The 13,992-nt window shown below is 36.1% G+C and overlaps 1 protein-coding gene across 1 annotated transcript; it reads right to left on the bottom strand.

Moving 5' to 3' along the window:
* Positions 1-1,788: 1,788 nt before the first annotated feature.
* LOC116300248 (gelsolin-like protein 1) lies at positions 1,789-12,931 on the bottom strand. Its single transcript, XM_031709073.2, has 15 exons — positions 12,749-12,931; positions 12,533-12,622; positions 11,112-11,201; positions 10,486-10,581; positions 10,013-10,107; positions 8,504-8,576; positions 8,066-8,161; positions 7,167-7,232; positions 7,011-7,047; positions 6,134-6,198; positions 5,349-5,389; positions 4,169-4,251; positions 3,461-3,552; positions 2,922-3,032; positions 1,789-2,515 (listed from the first exon to the last, which is right to left on the bottom strand). The coding sequence occupies exons 1-14, from the start codon at positions 12,830-12,832 to the stop codon at positions 2,940-2,942; spliced, it is 1,101 nt and encodes a 366-aa protein (XP_031564933.1). The 5' UTR covers positions 12,833-12,931; the 3' UTR covers positions 1,789-2,515; positions 2,922-2,939.
* Between the last annotated feature and the right edge of the window lie 1,061 nt (positions 12,932-13,992).

The following is a 13,992-nucleotide window of genomic DNA, read 5'->3' as shown; positions in this document are numbered from 1 at the left end:
CGTCACGAACAGCTGGATGACAGTATCAAACCACGGGATTCCCGAGGGATTATTTAGTTCTCCTTTCGACCTAATATTTATTTTAATCTTTTACTAAAAATAAAAAATACTAAGAGATTTTGAAAAATATTAAAATCATAGCTCTGAAATCGTATTTTTCTATCTTATAAGGAATAGGATAACATTTATAGGATACTGGAGATATCGCCAAAGGAAGCCCAGTATAGAGCGTTAGTTAGATTACAAAACCACAGGGTTCCCATGCGAGTTTTTCATCAACAACAGCAGATATAAAAACAAAGGATGATTTCTTCAACTGATTTATACTACATTATGACAGTGATGATGATTGACAGATCCAGGAGCTGATCAATGACAAACTTTTTATCTATTGCTTATCAGCATCATCTTCAGAACATTTTGTGAAAGGGGATGACAGTTTGTGTGAAATGAGAAAACAGTGATTTCAGAAGAGACTATCAGAAATTTTGTAGGAATAGATCAAGTGACAAAGCCAATAATTTGAGAACAACCATGACTGTATTGAGCAAACCACACATCTACTACTCTAATACAAATTGAATCATATCTATTCTAAGCATGTATTACAAAAACACATCCTTCAAATATCAGGAGTGACACCTAGCTTTACATTGAGTTTGAATTAATATTTAGTGAAATGTAGTTATTTTTAACTCAGACTGAAATCATTTACCATGTATTTTACTATAGATTTATAGAATTAATGTAGGTACATGTCAGATTAATATTGGGGTTTTAGTCGGAGCACACAAGTAACTTAGAAACTTATGAAGACAATGCCTTGAATTCCAGGTTATTTATTATGTTAGAATATTGATGACAAATACCAGCAGTGCTGTGCAACAATACTCCATCTTACAGTTCCATTCCAAGCTGAGGCTGGAGTTTCTGCACATGATAAAAGGTATAGTTTTGCTATGCGCAGAAACTGCAGCCTCGACTTGCAACTATTATTCGTGGTCACTCGGACAAAACTGTAAAATGGAGTATTACTATTATAGCACTACCTTTGAGCAAAATTATGATTAATAATGTTAGTAATGTTAGTAGGTTAGTATGTTAGTAGGTATTAGTATCAAGATTAGTAGTATTAGTTAAAATATATTATTATTATCTCCAGCTAGCATTAGTTAGAAGTTTTGCACCATCATTTGCCCATGCCCATAATACAGCTTGGGTTGCCTGTGGGTAGACAGCAGAACAATAAAATCCCTTTGCTCTTGGGAATTGAATTCTTCCTTATTGCAAAATGATTGTATTGTTCCTGGCATCTAACATGGCTGCATCAAGAGGTGGTACAAAACCTCTCTTGTCATCATTATCAATTATCTAAAAAGCAGACTTTCTTGTGGCATCATTTCCCATCTCTATAGAGCTGTTAAGTGTGTGAAATTCAAACAAAAAACGACTTCTGGGTCCAAATTAATGATTATTTCTACAGACATTTTTCTGATTTTTTCTTCATAGCAGGATTTTCTGTTCATATATCTAATTGTTGAAGGTAGAGAATAAATCCTGGGAAATAAGACTTATTTGTGGCAAGAAATTAGAGATCTTTTGTGTGATTGGACCAGGAAATACTTACGTCACAATTTAAAAGCCCTATAGCCACCATTGCATGTTGGTTGGATTTAACCAAGATTTTTTTCTCTCACTTTCATTATATATCAACCAACATGGCAGACCTGTCTCTTATTAACTTATTCTCTTGGGAGTGATTGCAAACCATGTACTACATACTCTGTGTAATCTTCAAATGTATACATTTTATTAAACAGTGCCATGTGCAGTGTTATGTATGTAGTTTAATATTGGGTTTTTTGTTTAAGTAAAATGGGGGCCCTGGAAGGCACTTGGGTAGCTTTTGTCAAAACAGCTATTTCCAATAATTGTGTAGTTCCAGAAATCATTTATACCCACCCCACAGAGGAATTTGGAAATTCAGAAGAGTAGGGGGGTCAGAGAAAGAACAAAAACTATAGAGTTTGTATGGAAGAAAATTGGAATTTCCAGGGGGTAGGGGGGTGTGTCTTAAAAAATTCCCCCATGAGGGGGGTATGGATAAATTTTGGAACTACACATTGTGGTTTTTTCACGCTCTTAATTCCTTAAGCATCCAAAGCATCAAACTCACTAGCTACTACAAACTGTCTTGACAAAGCTACTCAAGTGCCTTTCAGAGCCCCTGGTCTACTTAACGCAGGAAACCCAATATTAATATACATATACATAATATTTAGGACTATCTTTCCCTAAATTATTATACCCATAATGACTTGGTTAAGAGAAAAAACTGCAAGTATATAATTCAAGACATCATCTCAGAATAAAAGAAAATCATATTATTTGTTGCTGCTGTAGAAAGGTATGAAGCATATATTTGTTTATTTTTAAATGATTAGATCATGACTGGATTATCTTATAGGAAAGCGTTGGTTGTGCATTACAAAATCGTTGAGTCTGGGCGATGTACCTGAAAAAAGGAAGGAAAAAAATGGAAGATAAATGAATGTACCAATGATTGGAAGGATGGGCAGTTGAAATGGATGGATGGATGGATGGGCAGTTGAAATGGATGGATGGATGGATGGGCAGTTGAAATGGATGGATGGATGGATGGATGGATGGATGGGATGGATGGATGCATGGACGGACGGACGGACGGACGGACGGACGGACGGACGGACGGACGGACAGATGGATGGATGGATAGATGGATGGATGGATGGATGGATGGATGGATGGATGGACGGATGGATGGACGGATGGACAGATGGATGGATTGATGAATAAATGGAAGGAAGAATGGATAAATGTATGAAATAGATGAGGGTAGGCATATGGGATGGATGGATAGATAAAGTAAAAGTTGCACTTACCAGAAATGCATTGTGGCTTTAATCCAAAGCTTCGGCAAAGTCTTCATTATGGTCCCCTTCGGAGATGCAAGTTATGGCAGCACAAGGATGATCAGTCTGGATCAAGTAGTTCTGTGAACCACCAGAAATTTATGATTACGTGAAGCATATGTGATGCCATACCAGCTACATTGAAGGCATATTTACTAATCTTACATCATCTTCCAACATGGCACCAAGTTTTTTTTGACTATTTTGCACTCTTAATGCTAATTTACATAGCACATTCTGTTTTTTGTTCTATATATTTGCTCTCAACTGTTGCAGGCAATATAATGCTTACACAAAGTTTTAAGTATTTACAGTCAATGCCAGCAAATTGTATGGTTGATTCACAAGAAAGCAATTTGTTTTAGTCATCATCATCATCATGCTATATTATGTGTTCTGTGAATATTTTGAACAATAAAGGTAAAAAAAATTCCAAACTAATCCAACCATGCTCAAGACTAGCTATGGCCCTCAGTAAAGCAAGTTGTCTGGGTATCTTGTCTACTTACATGACCATATTCAAGAGCTTTTCTTCTCTCGTCAACACTTGCTTTGGCACCAATCCAAACGAACAGGTCATGGCCAGTGTCAAAAAGAAACACTACAAAAAATAATCAAGTAAATAAAAATTTTATTGCAAAATGTAAAATTCTCACTTTCTGATTGGTTGAGAGCCATGGTTAATTCGAAAATATCTATTTCAGTATGGATGTTTAATTCATCGTGCTTTCATTGGTTTGTCCATAGTTAATATTAACTATGGCTTGTCTACTGCTCAACCCAGATATGACCCTGGAGGTTGTCACCTCAATACGCCCCTGAGTACATATATGTTATTTACCGGCCAGGAGGTCCAGATAGGGAAAAACTGTGCCCAAGGTCTTGAATATAGGGACCGAGGCCGTTAGGCCGAAGTCCGTTTTCAAGACTGAAGGCACAGTTTTTCCCTATCCGGACCGACTATAGGACGGTAAATAACTTTTTTTTTCCAGTATTTTTTTTACTTGTTTTTGTAATCGTTTTGTGTTGTCGTTTAGTGGCAAAGGATACCGGACCACGCGCGCGGGCAGATACTGACAAAATACCGCCAGCTCAAACAGCCAATCAGAATGCACGTTTTTTTAGGATACCGGACGGGAAAAAAATAAAGATTAATATCTTATATTATTAATATTAATATAGTAAAATTATTACTATTATAATGGACTGTGTCTTACCATCATTTGAGTTGAAGTTGCTCATTGAAATTCTGCCTTTGCTAACCTGGGAAAGACTCAAACTGCCATGTTTATCTGAGAGCCTAAAGAAAGATCATAAATGTCATTTTCTTAATATATAATGACATGGATCATATTCAGGTACTGTATACTGTACATCCTTAATACCATCACCATCATCTTCAGTATCATCTCCTGCATTATCATCAACACCGCAATCATCACCACCATCACTATCATTGTCATCATCTTCATTATCATTATCATCACCATCACCATCATCATCAACCCATTACAATCATTATCACGGCCATCACCACTATTGTCATATATCTTCATTATTATCATCATCGTCATCACTATCACCATCACCATCAACATCACCAGTAACATCTTCATCTTCATCATCATTACCAGCATCATCTCCATCGTCATCATTAGAACCATCACAAGGATCACCATCATCATCAACATCATTATTTTTATCACCATCATCACCATCAACATCCCCAGCATTATCTTCATTTTTATCATCATCATCCAGCCATACTCATCATTAGAACCATCACAATCATCATCATCACCATCACCATCATTATTACCATCACCATCACCATCTTTATCACCATCATCACCATCAACATCACCAGCATTATCTTCATCTTTATCATCATCATCCAGCCATCATCATCATCATCATTAGAACCATCACAATCATCACCATCACCATCAATATCATCATCAGCATTATCAGCATCATCACCATCAACATCACCATTTTTATCACCATCATCACCATCAACATCCCCAGCATTATCTTCATCTTTATCATCATCCAGCCATCACCATCATTAGAAACATCACAATCATCACCATCACCATCAATATCATTCATCAGCATTATCACCATCAGCATCACCATTTTCATCACCATCATCACAATCAACATCACCAGCTTCATCTTTATCATCATCATCATCATCTAGCCATCATCATCATCCAGCCATTATCATCATTAGAACCATCACAATCATGCCATCGCCATCACCATCACCCTCATCACCCTCATCACTAATCATTCCATCTTGAGTTCATGACTATGATCTTCATCACTGTACAGATATAAGATCATTTTCATTGATAACAAATATTATCATGCACAGAATGTTACACAGCTGACCTGAAGAGAGCCTTTCCAAAGCTATCATAATCACCAGTATGCTGTAATGAAAATATGAATTAAAAGAAATAATATATATTAGGAAGCACGGGTGGTGTGCTCTACTTGAATACACTGCCTGTCACCAATGCTATACTACCCAGCTGCAGGTTCAAGTCCTGCCCATCTGAGTGTCATACATGTATCTGAGTAGAGTTGTTTGTTGGTTCTCTTTTAGGCTTTGAGGGATTTTTCTCCAGGTTACTTTAGTCCCCCTCCCCTTCAAAAATCAACTTCTAAATTCCAATGGGATCTTTGGGCTTTCACTTAGTTGGAGCCTACATCTGTTGCATGATTGTCTCACTTTTAAAACAGCTAAAGCTAAGATACCCTTCAATTATATCATACATGCACATAAACTTACTTACAGTGCATGACGCGCCTACCTTGGCCACCCAACTTATTTTTTACTAGTTAGCTAATGAGACAGCAATTTGTGCATTTCCACATGAACTCACTCAGCATGACCATAAATATTTAAAATTATATTGTATTCTTTGCAACAAAAGCTTACTATAATAAAAAAATGGCTAGTAATTTGCCTAGGTGATACTTATTTCGGTCCCTTTGCTGGCTAACACTGGACACTTTTGTAAGAAGTCTTTTAAATTGATGGAAAAACTTGGCGGGAAAGGATTCAAGGCCATTGGTAAAATAATAAGTTGGGTGGCCACAGTAAGATGCATTGCACTAGTACTGTAATATATATAATACATGATGTTGTTGATAACAAGTTCTTTTCTTACCTGCTCTACTGTCTTGTTGGGGAAAAATTTATAAAAGACATGCTCTGAAGATATTTCATCTTCATCTGTTTTTAGCAGAGATTAAGTTACTTGACATTAACTCACACATAGGGCAAAGAGTTAAAGGAAACCAGGGATGGCAAACCACCTGAATGGTAGCAGGATTGATTCCTGGGCATGGTATAGTAGAATTTGTATCTCTCTAAGTGTTTCAAAGTGGTCAGCAGGGCATTGAAGGTGGTCAGTCAGGTGTTGGTACACTGTCAGTAAGGTGTTGGTATGGTAGGGTGTTGGTAGGTTGTCAGTAGTGTGTTGTTAGGTTGTCAGTAGGGTGTTGGCAGGTGGTCAGTCAGGTGTTGGTACATTGTCAGTAGGGTGTTGGTAGGTGGTCAGTAGGGTATTGGTAGGTTGTCAGTAGGGTGTTGGTAGGTGGTCAGTAGGGTATTGGTAGGTTGTCAGTAAGGTGTTGGTAGGTGGTCAGTAGGGTGTTGGTAGGTGGTCAGTAGGGTATTGGTAGGTTGTCAGTAAGGTGTTGGTAGGTTGTCAGTAGGGTGTTGGTAGGTGGTCAGTAGGGTATTGGTAGGTTGTCAGTAAGGTGTTGGTAGGTTGTCAGTAGGGTGTTAGTAGGGTGTTGGTAGGTGGTCAGTAGGATGTTGGTGGGTTGTCAGTAGGATGTTGGTAAGTGGTCAGTAGGATGTTGGTACATTGTCAGTAGGGTGTTGGTAGGTGGTCAGTCAGGTGTTGGTACATTGTCAGTAGGGTGTTGGTAGGTGGTCATTCAGGTGTTGGTACATTGTCAGTAGGGTGTTGGTAGGTTAGTTTATCCAAAAGGGATAATACATAACAAGTAATAACTTTTTAACAACATATTACTCACCAAATACTTCAATCTTGACTCTTCCATTTCGCTCGGACTGTTAAAAAGAATTAAAAAGAGTTAAAACTTTCTATTCCTAAGTTTCTTTGTTCATTCATTTACAATTAGCAAAGAATAAAATAAACTGAAAATAAAAATGAGCTCCTAGCAATATACCTTGATTTCCTGCGTGACTTGGGTAGCTTTGAACTTTTCATCTTTATCACAGCCCCTACCATTCCACTAACACCAACAAAACCAATCAGTTAATCAGAAAAAATTATCAACTTTATTTAGAGAGGGTGACATGAGACAGTGACAAGTGACTAACGTTAAACTTAAGGCGCTCTGTGGGAAGCATGGGTGGCGTAGCAGTGTGAGCGCTCGCCTCTCATCAATGCGACCCGAGTTTGAGTCCCGCCGGGCTTGTTGTCCTATGTGGTTTTCAGGATTCTCCGGTTAATTTTCCTCCCTCCACAAAAATCAACTTCTAAATTCTAATTTAATATACTGGCTGCCTTATCAATTGTGTTGAAAGGCCTATTAGGAATCAAGCCGTCCACCTAGGAGTTTAAAAACGCATTAGATTTATGAATTTTATCAGGATTTTTCAGCCTTTGTTAGAACAAGAAAGGGGTTACATGATTTAATTTTGACTTAGTTAGGTAGGGCTGGACAGGAATTATTGAGCTAAATATTTTCCCAACAGTCCCTCCCACTCAGTTAAAAAGTACTTAAATTCATGTACTAATAATTCATGAAGGAAACACAATAGAAATCATGACCATGAAGGAGGTTTTATATCTGATATAGATTCGTCTTCATTTGCATAAAGTTTAACTTGGATTTTCTCTATCAAACTTGGTTCATTTCGTAAAGAATTCGGTACAATATGAGAACATACATCAGGAGTTTTTTAAGCCGTTTAATAAACTCGCAAATCGTGTTTTATCGGGTCTAAAACCACTCGGCTACGCCTCGTGTTTTATACCCGATAAAACACTCCTGCTCGTTTATTAAACAGTACATATTAGTTTTCGACCTAGCTGATAATTATATTCTAAGTAAAGTTCTACCTGGTAAAGAGTTGTACCCTTGTCAAGGATGAACACATCATTTGAGTCCAAAGAGTGTTTGGTAAACGGCACTTGTTCGACCTTGCAGTTTCTTATCTGAAATATTATAACACCATGAACTGCATCGATCCTTAAATACTACAGTATAGTAAAATAATTTATTGTCTGACGAGGGAATATACTGTAGACCTCTTCACGTAATGTTTTCCCATTTCAGACCAAAAGATTCTTTAATTGAGTTGTATCCATATTTATGTGTCTTACCAAGCTGGGAATGATATGAAAACATTGCACCTTGAAAAGCAATGTTATTGGATTTCACAAGAAAACCCATAGTACACTCAGTTCTCTGTTGTACTAAGCATAGTTATGAACCAATCAAAGGAAGCATAGCATTGCAAAAATCTGTAATTAAGTATATTTTGGGTGAAAACTTACTGTTGTTCCTCTTACGCGAAGAAGGCGGGATTCATAGTTCTGAGGCAGTACATGTTTGAAACCAGATTTTACTCTGTTGAACAACAATTTAAGGGGGAAAATTATCAAGAATTGAAAGGGTCAAAAAGTTCTTAAAATTTCTGTGTATTTTCTGCCTTGTATACAGTTGATGATGGGAATCTACCTGGGTCTGGAAAATGAGATTTGATAAGGTTTTTCAGGGCCCTGCAAACTTCCAGGAATTTCTCAGGAAATCCAGAAGCAGTTCCAATCCAGTCAGCATAGAGTACTCAAGTGTGATGTCATGAAAAAATAAATTTTGACTTTAATTATTTTCGATCTCTAATTTCTATAGACAACCAAAAAAGACGTTTGCACATCAAATTTGACAAGAATCAGTCAAATATCAGCTGAGATATGACCATTTGAATATATAATTACTCCATACAAATCAATGTATTTTTGGCTGGGTTCCAAACGTTTGGAAGGGAGCCAAAAATACAATGATTTGTATAGAGTAATTATATATTCAAATGGTCATATCTCAGTTGATATTTGACCGATTCTCATCAAATTTGGAAACGTCTTTTCTGATTGTCTATCAAATTTGTTAACCAGAAATATGATCAAGACGTCATAATTTGAGTACTCTATTTAGGTCATTTTGATACATGTGTATGAGCGTTTCGATAGTATAGTTGATTCAATACATGTTATACAAGTCACTATCACACCTCTAAATGACTGGTTACCATACAAACCCACACAGGTAAAGCCCATTGGAATAGCATTCCAAATGTTATAGTGCAACTTAATGTTACCAGAGCCACTTAGACAAGAGAACGAATTAAGAGGACACTTTTTCCAATAATGAGCGCCAAAAACTAGACCTTCGTATGAATTTTGATCCCAATTTTTCTTTTGGGGTAATACTCAAAACCTTTTTCAAACAGTTAGAAACTGATGTACTATGATAAAATGCTTGTTTGAAGCAGCATTTACAATATTATTGTACAAAGATGTTTGTTGCATTTGTGTTAGAATGTAACTTTGTCAGGATTTTTCATAGAAAATAAATGTGAAATAAGCAAATGAAGGCCTAAACCTCATTTCCGATTCAAATTTTTGCTTTGATTCCACTTTTATCAGTCATCTCCACTTCCAAACAAGTTAACCTTTCTGAATAACAAGATTTTTAGCCTTGTACAACAGCCTTTCTTCAAGAAAATAGTTTTTGGTGCTCACCGCTTCAATACGAAAAGAATTCTCTCTTAAAACGTAGAATGAAAACAACGCATTCCTAAGTGCAGTCTAGGTTTCTGATTGGCTCCACTACCCAAAGTTGGAATGTATTGTTTTAATTCTACAATTTGATTGGTTCTCACTGTCTATTGTCCTGGTTATAGTAGTCACACTATAAAGGCATGAAATGGTTTCAAGGTTTAAAATGAGCTTGGTACAGAACTGTATGGATCTCTGACTGATTCTTACATATGCCTTCCAACTCACCCTCCTTCCAATACTCGTAGAGTTGGAAAGTAGCTTTTGAACAGCTTGGACTCATGACCCATCACTTCTCGATGTTGGACAGGTTTGTCTCCCAGCTAGAATATTTGAAGAGATTGGTTAGAAATTATTTAATAAAATCATTAAAATATATAAAGAAAAGCTTGCTAACAGTGGCTTAATCTAATTCTCAAAGACTTTTATTTATGTAAATGTATTTCACAACCACTATTCCCTGCAGTAAGTGGCTCTTCATTGAGATTCACTCCAACACTATCAACCCTCACAACCCTTACTTCAAGAGACGCTTAAAATAACTCGAATTGGTGAGATGAATGACTTTGACACAAAAGATCGTACTGAGAAGACTTTGTTTACTAATGAGGCCTTTCTGACCTCGCTTCCATGCAATTGTCCCTAGTCTCAACCGCATTATGCGGCCATTTATGAGAAAGATATATGGATAGTTTCCTTACATAGATGTCCAGTTCCACAGTCTTGTAGGCTGCTGTGCCATACTCGTCTTGAGAAGAGTTACTACCAATCCAAAAATGGACATCATAAAAAAATTCCTGAAATATCGAACAATCATTTGTTAATTACAAGATTACATGATATTACATAATATTTAATATTTTCCCTCCTGTATCCTAAAAATCATTCGTTTTGATTGGTTGAGTGAGGGGCAGTATTTTCTATCCAGGTCTGATATCCTGGGATAACAGACTGCCGTACAACAACAAAAACAATTGCACAAAAAAAAGCAAACAGGAAAAAATAAAGTTTTTTACTGTCCTTAAGTTGGTTCACTGATGGGAAAAAACTGTTTCCTCTGCCTTGAAAATGGAAGATGTCAGGCACAGTTTTTTCCTATCCTGACACCAATCTGGGCCCGGTTGTACAAAGCATGGATAGTGCTATCCGACAGATAAATCTTATCCAGTGGATAAATTTATTGGATATCAGCATGGACTTATCCACTGGATAAGGATTTATCCGCCGGATAGCGCTATCCAGGCTTCGTACAACCAGGCCCTGGCTGGTAAATTAATGCTACATCACGATATTAAAGAATGCTAAGATTATTCATTGTGCAACTTACATCGCTTTCCTCCTTTTGATAGGTATTAAGAATGATGTAGGAATCTCCATTGTAGAATTTACCATAGTCATTTCTTTGCAAAGCTTTAACCTGTCAGTTATGAAAAGAATAAAAATAATAACAAAGGTTAGTTGGCAATCAAGACAAACCATATTCAATATTATCATAATATGACCCATATCTGCTCGGGTGCGTGCTCTTAAAAACCTTCAGGAAAATGTTGTGAGCAGGGCCATATGGCTTTGATCGAGCAGGGCCATAAGAATCCATATGGCCCTGCTCAAATCCGTGCGCTTTCTTTTTTTAGTTTTTATTTACTATTTCTTTCTTTCTTTTATTTTATTATTTTTCTTTTCGTGAGGGTCATATGATAAAATGCTTATTGACTGAGTTAGGTCGGGCTGCACAGGAAAATATTTGCCTCTAGGTCATTTGTACAGACCTCATTATGGCATCACCACGTGCCAAATATTTTCCTGTACGGCTCTCTCACTCAGTCAATAAGTACATATTATAACCATTATCATCACTAGCATCCTCATCCTCATCATCATCCACCATCATCACTCTCATCATCATCATCAGTAAAAATAATTAGCAATGTGATTATTTATTCTATCAATGCGACCTATGCATTTTAATCTAAACAAATTTAGGTCAAAATATAATGCAAAGGGCACTATTATAGGCACCAAATTATCACAAAATTTCAACAAAGAAAATCCAATACTAATTGACCAAAAAATATGAATTATTTTCACATCAGACAATGTATAACAAGTCGAGCTGAACAAACCTTTAATAAGCCCGTGCACACGTAATAGAGATCAAGAATGCAGTCAATCAAACTCGAGTGACACGTAAGGTTTTAGATTCAATAAAATAAGATGCTTGTAAATAAGGGCATAAATTCCTTGTGGTTTAATCACGATCTAAAGAAGTTTCCAGAGTCGTGTGGGAGCATCATTAACAATCGTCTGACACTTGGAATACAATACTTCGAAGTTTCTGAACAATTTAATACTAGTTATTTTCAAATACTTCGGAAAAATTTTAAATATATATCAATTGAGTTTTTTGGTTGTTGTTTCGAAACGTGGCAGTATAGACGGCTTGGAAGAGTTTTTCGTAAATGGCAAAATATTGTTAACATTTAAGTAAGATATGTTAGAAGTAATATCGAATGACCATTGAGCCGCACCCTTGAGCTACAGAACCGTAAACTATTCAATATTTTGCCTACCGAAATATTCAAGAACAGATTCTTATTTTATTCTTGCAGATGTTTTTTAGATTATAAAAGAAAATCTAGGAATTTATGAATAATTTGTGTGGATAACAGTGGTAAATATCATTTTGAATTGATAAACAAATAATAAGATAGCTGGGTTCCAAGCATCGTTTTGTAAATTTTATATTACCTTAAATTGCTCAATTCGCCAGATTTGTAACCCACATCGCTTGCCAGCACTTTGCCAAGCCAATTCAGTTCCTGCAGCTTCTCTCTTGACCTGAAAAATTGAGAAAACCAACTCTGCTTAAACTTCCGTGCAAGTGTGTCCTAACTTCTAAACAACTATCAGCAGCAAAAAGCTCAAGCAGCGCATTGAATGAGTATTTCAAACAATATAAATTACGTTTTTCTCGATATCAGAGCCGAAGAGAGCAAGATTGCTATCTTTCCAGTCGTACTCTTTGGCCTTCACTAAACCTTTAGCCATTTTAAGCGATATTTAACCTGTATCAGATAGGGTCTGCAACCTCTTTAGTATAACACAGAGCGCCTCAATCCAGCTGAGTGTCGCACTACTTTCATTACACGCCCAGATATGCTGTCTTCACTACGTGATGACAACAGTTAAGTGGCAACTACTTCGCATTGGTTAAAAGACAATGGAAGTCAAGGGCTTAGCGCCTTTCAAGGTGATCTTGTCACGCATAAGAATCTGTCAATATTCATGAGTTTGTTCAAAATCTTGATGATTGATTGCCTATGAACTTTATGAATGCGGTGTTTAATGCATGTGGGTGAATGTTCTTATTTCTCTGTCTTATTAAATTATTTAACTTTAAATGCAATATAAAATTAATGAAAATGCCAAAAAACTGTGCCCTATACGACCTGCGTTCCAGAAAAGTATCTGCGACAACATAAAAATTAATGGAAACCTTTAAAGAACATTTGAAGGGCTTCCTTGATAACGACGAAAATTTGATAATAAAAACATAGCAAAATAAAAAATAAATAAAATAAATAGAAATGAAGAAACAAATGAGATTCTAATTCTTGCGAGCCGTGCAAGATAATTATTTTTTGATCTGAAATGTCCCTCCAGGGCTTCCGTAACTACTTCCTGTATAAATACAGCAAAAAATAAAGTTAAAAAATAATAATAATGTATATATAAGTTGTTTTAAAAAATAAAGTTTTTAAAGTTTAAAAAGTTTTTTGTACAATTTTTTATTGACTCCCAAATCGATGAACTCGTATTCGTAGGAATATTTTCGTAGAGAGTTTTAAGAGAGAAAAAATACATTTGTGAAAACATATAAACGGACTTTTTCCAGAAAACAAAGTCAAAACATAAGTTAGAAAGAAAAAAAATTGTATACTCCATAATAGCATTTTCGCACTCAATGCTAAACAATCGAAGAATAATGGAGCATAGTGTCTAATGAGCAAAACTTCGAAGCCAATATTCAAAGTGCTGTACAAATTAAAGAACAGACAGTATCATGAGAATAGGCATTATCATAATAATTAATGAAATTTTTAGAACCCTCTTTTAACAGATTTACCCTCTTTTAGGAACTCAAAATAAACCATAGTTAATGGAAACGACACTACCTTAGTTTATGGAAACAAGCGTTTTGTTCGTGC

The sequence above is a fragment of the Actinia tenebrosa genome, unplaced genomic scaffold, assembly GCF_029948245.1.
Source record: "Actinia tenebrosa isolate PJP-AT-01 unplaced genomic scaffold, QUT_ActTen_1.0 PGA_scaffold7__59_contigs__length_16204524, whole genome shotgun sequence".
Taxonomy (NCBI): domain Eukaryota; kingdom Metazoa; phylum Cnidaria; class Anthozoa; order Actiniaria; family Actiniidae; genus Actinia; species Actinia tenebrosa.
The sequence above is the reverse complement of the archived record's forward strand: the minus strand, read 5'-3'. Positions and strand labels throughout refer to the sequence as shown.

Bases quoted from the DNA above. Each gene is read 5' to 3' on its own strand.
- LOC116300248 (XM_031709073.2), bottom strand. From the start codon at position 12,832: ATGGCTAAAGGTTTAGTGAAGGCCAAAGAGTACGACTGGAAAGATAGC. The intron at 11,202-12,532 runs GTAATATAAAAT...CATAACTGACAG, and splicing joins GGCGAATTGAGCAATTTAAG to GTTAAAGCTTTGCAAAGAAA. The intron at 10,108-10,485 runs GTAAGGAAACTA...CAAATATTCTAG, and splicing joins CTGTGGAACTGGACATCTAT to CTGGGAGACAAACCTGTCCA.